This window comes from Contarinia nasturtii, unplaced genomic scaffold, assembly GCF_009176525.2.
Source record: "Contarinia nasturtii isolate CC-2019 unplaced genomic scaffold, AAFC_CNas_1.1 Cnas_scaffold_3005, whole genome shotgun sequence".
Lineage (NCBI taxonomy): Eukaryota > Metazoa > Arthropoda > Insecta > Diptera > Cecidomyiidae > Contarinia > Contarinia nasturtii.
In genome coordinates this window covers 4,120-5,173 of record NW_022200321.1, presented here as the reverse complement: position 1 = coordinate 5,173, position 1,054 = coordinate 4,120, and the positions used below count along the sequence as shown (strand labels likewise).

Below are 1,054 nucleotides of genomic sequence, written 5' to 3'. Positions count from 1 at the left end.
CATGGGAATATTTTGGCAGAATCGGATTCATCGTACCGAAATTAGCGGGAGTTGGTAGTTTTTATACATTAGAGAAAAAAACATGAGCATCACAAAATGTCGCTCAAGAAATTAATTGTCATATAGAATATACCATTATCATTCAAATAACATTGTTATTCAATACTTTTGTTTTGACTTTCACGTTTGAATTCATGCAATGACGAACAACAAACGGCTTCTAGGAAAATACTGAGCAGCGATAAGTATTTGGTTCGTTTCTTGCAAAGAATTAACATTATCTTTTAACTTTCTCTTCAAGATGTTTTCAATAAATCATGCCACTTTTTATTTTTAAATGCAATGATACCTTAATTTTTACATGTCTGACATGGGGCATATGAATCGAAGTAAACAAATTTCCTATCACCACGATGGTAACGTTTAAAAAACACATACGTATGCTTGCGCAATGTGAATGCGAATATGAATTTACATCACAAATAAAAGTGAAAAATAAGCCGATTGTAATTACAGCTTATTATTATTATTTATACGTTATTTGTTTAATGTGTGATTTTGATGCGGGTATTAATAGGTTGGTTAAACACAGCAAGTGATCATTCGATGCTTACGTTCTTTCGCGAATTTTACGTTTAAATTGCCAATTTCATTACAAGAATAGTGCTCTCGTGTTATTTGTTACAATTCAATAAAATCCATCATTATTTTTCCGTTCAAAAACTCGTTCAGTGGTAAAAACAAATAACAAACATGAAGAATGTAAGCAAATTAAAACCGATGGGATTAAAAAACGGATTAAGTTTCCATGAACTTTATTTATTTTGGTTGCACTATATTAGTTGAATCAGAAAAAAGAATTTAATGACGTGAAACTTTGCACAGACTATTTTTTACACAAAATAAAGAGTCTTACAGGAGTAAGACGAACTTTTCCGCACGGTGGTAGATGCGTATTCTATTAAGCTAGTTCAAAATAATATTTGTTCGATTTTTCAAGCCTTTCAAGACATGGCTCCCATACAAAAATCCAAATTTTTTGTGACTTTAGTTA

General features: G+C 30.9%; 1 protein-coding gene across 1 annotated transcript in view; it reads left to right on the top strand.

The window, feature by feature from the left end:
• The first annotated feature begins 370 nt into the window (after window positions 1-370).
• Window positions 371-1,054, top strand: part of LOC116349637 (poly [ADP-ribose] polymerase tankyrase-2-like) — a 4,717-nt gene continuing 4,033 nt past the window's right edge. The window contains exons 1-2 of the mRNA XM_031781173.1: window positions 371-416; window positions 733-762. Coding sequence (XP_031637033.1) covers window positions 371-416; window positions 733-762 — 76 coding nt within the window. The remainder of the gene's footprint in view (window positions 417-732; window positions 763-1,054) is intronic.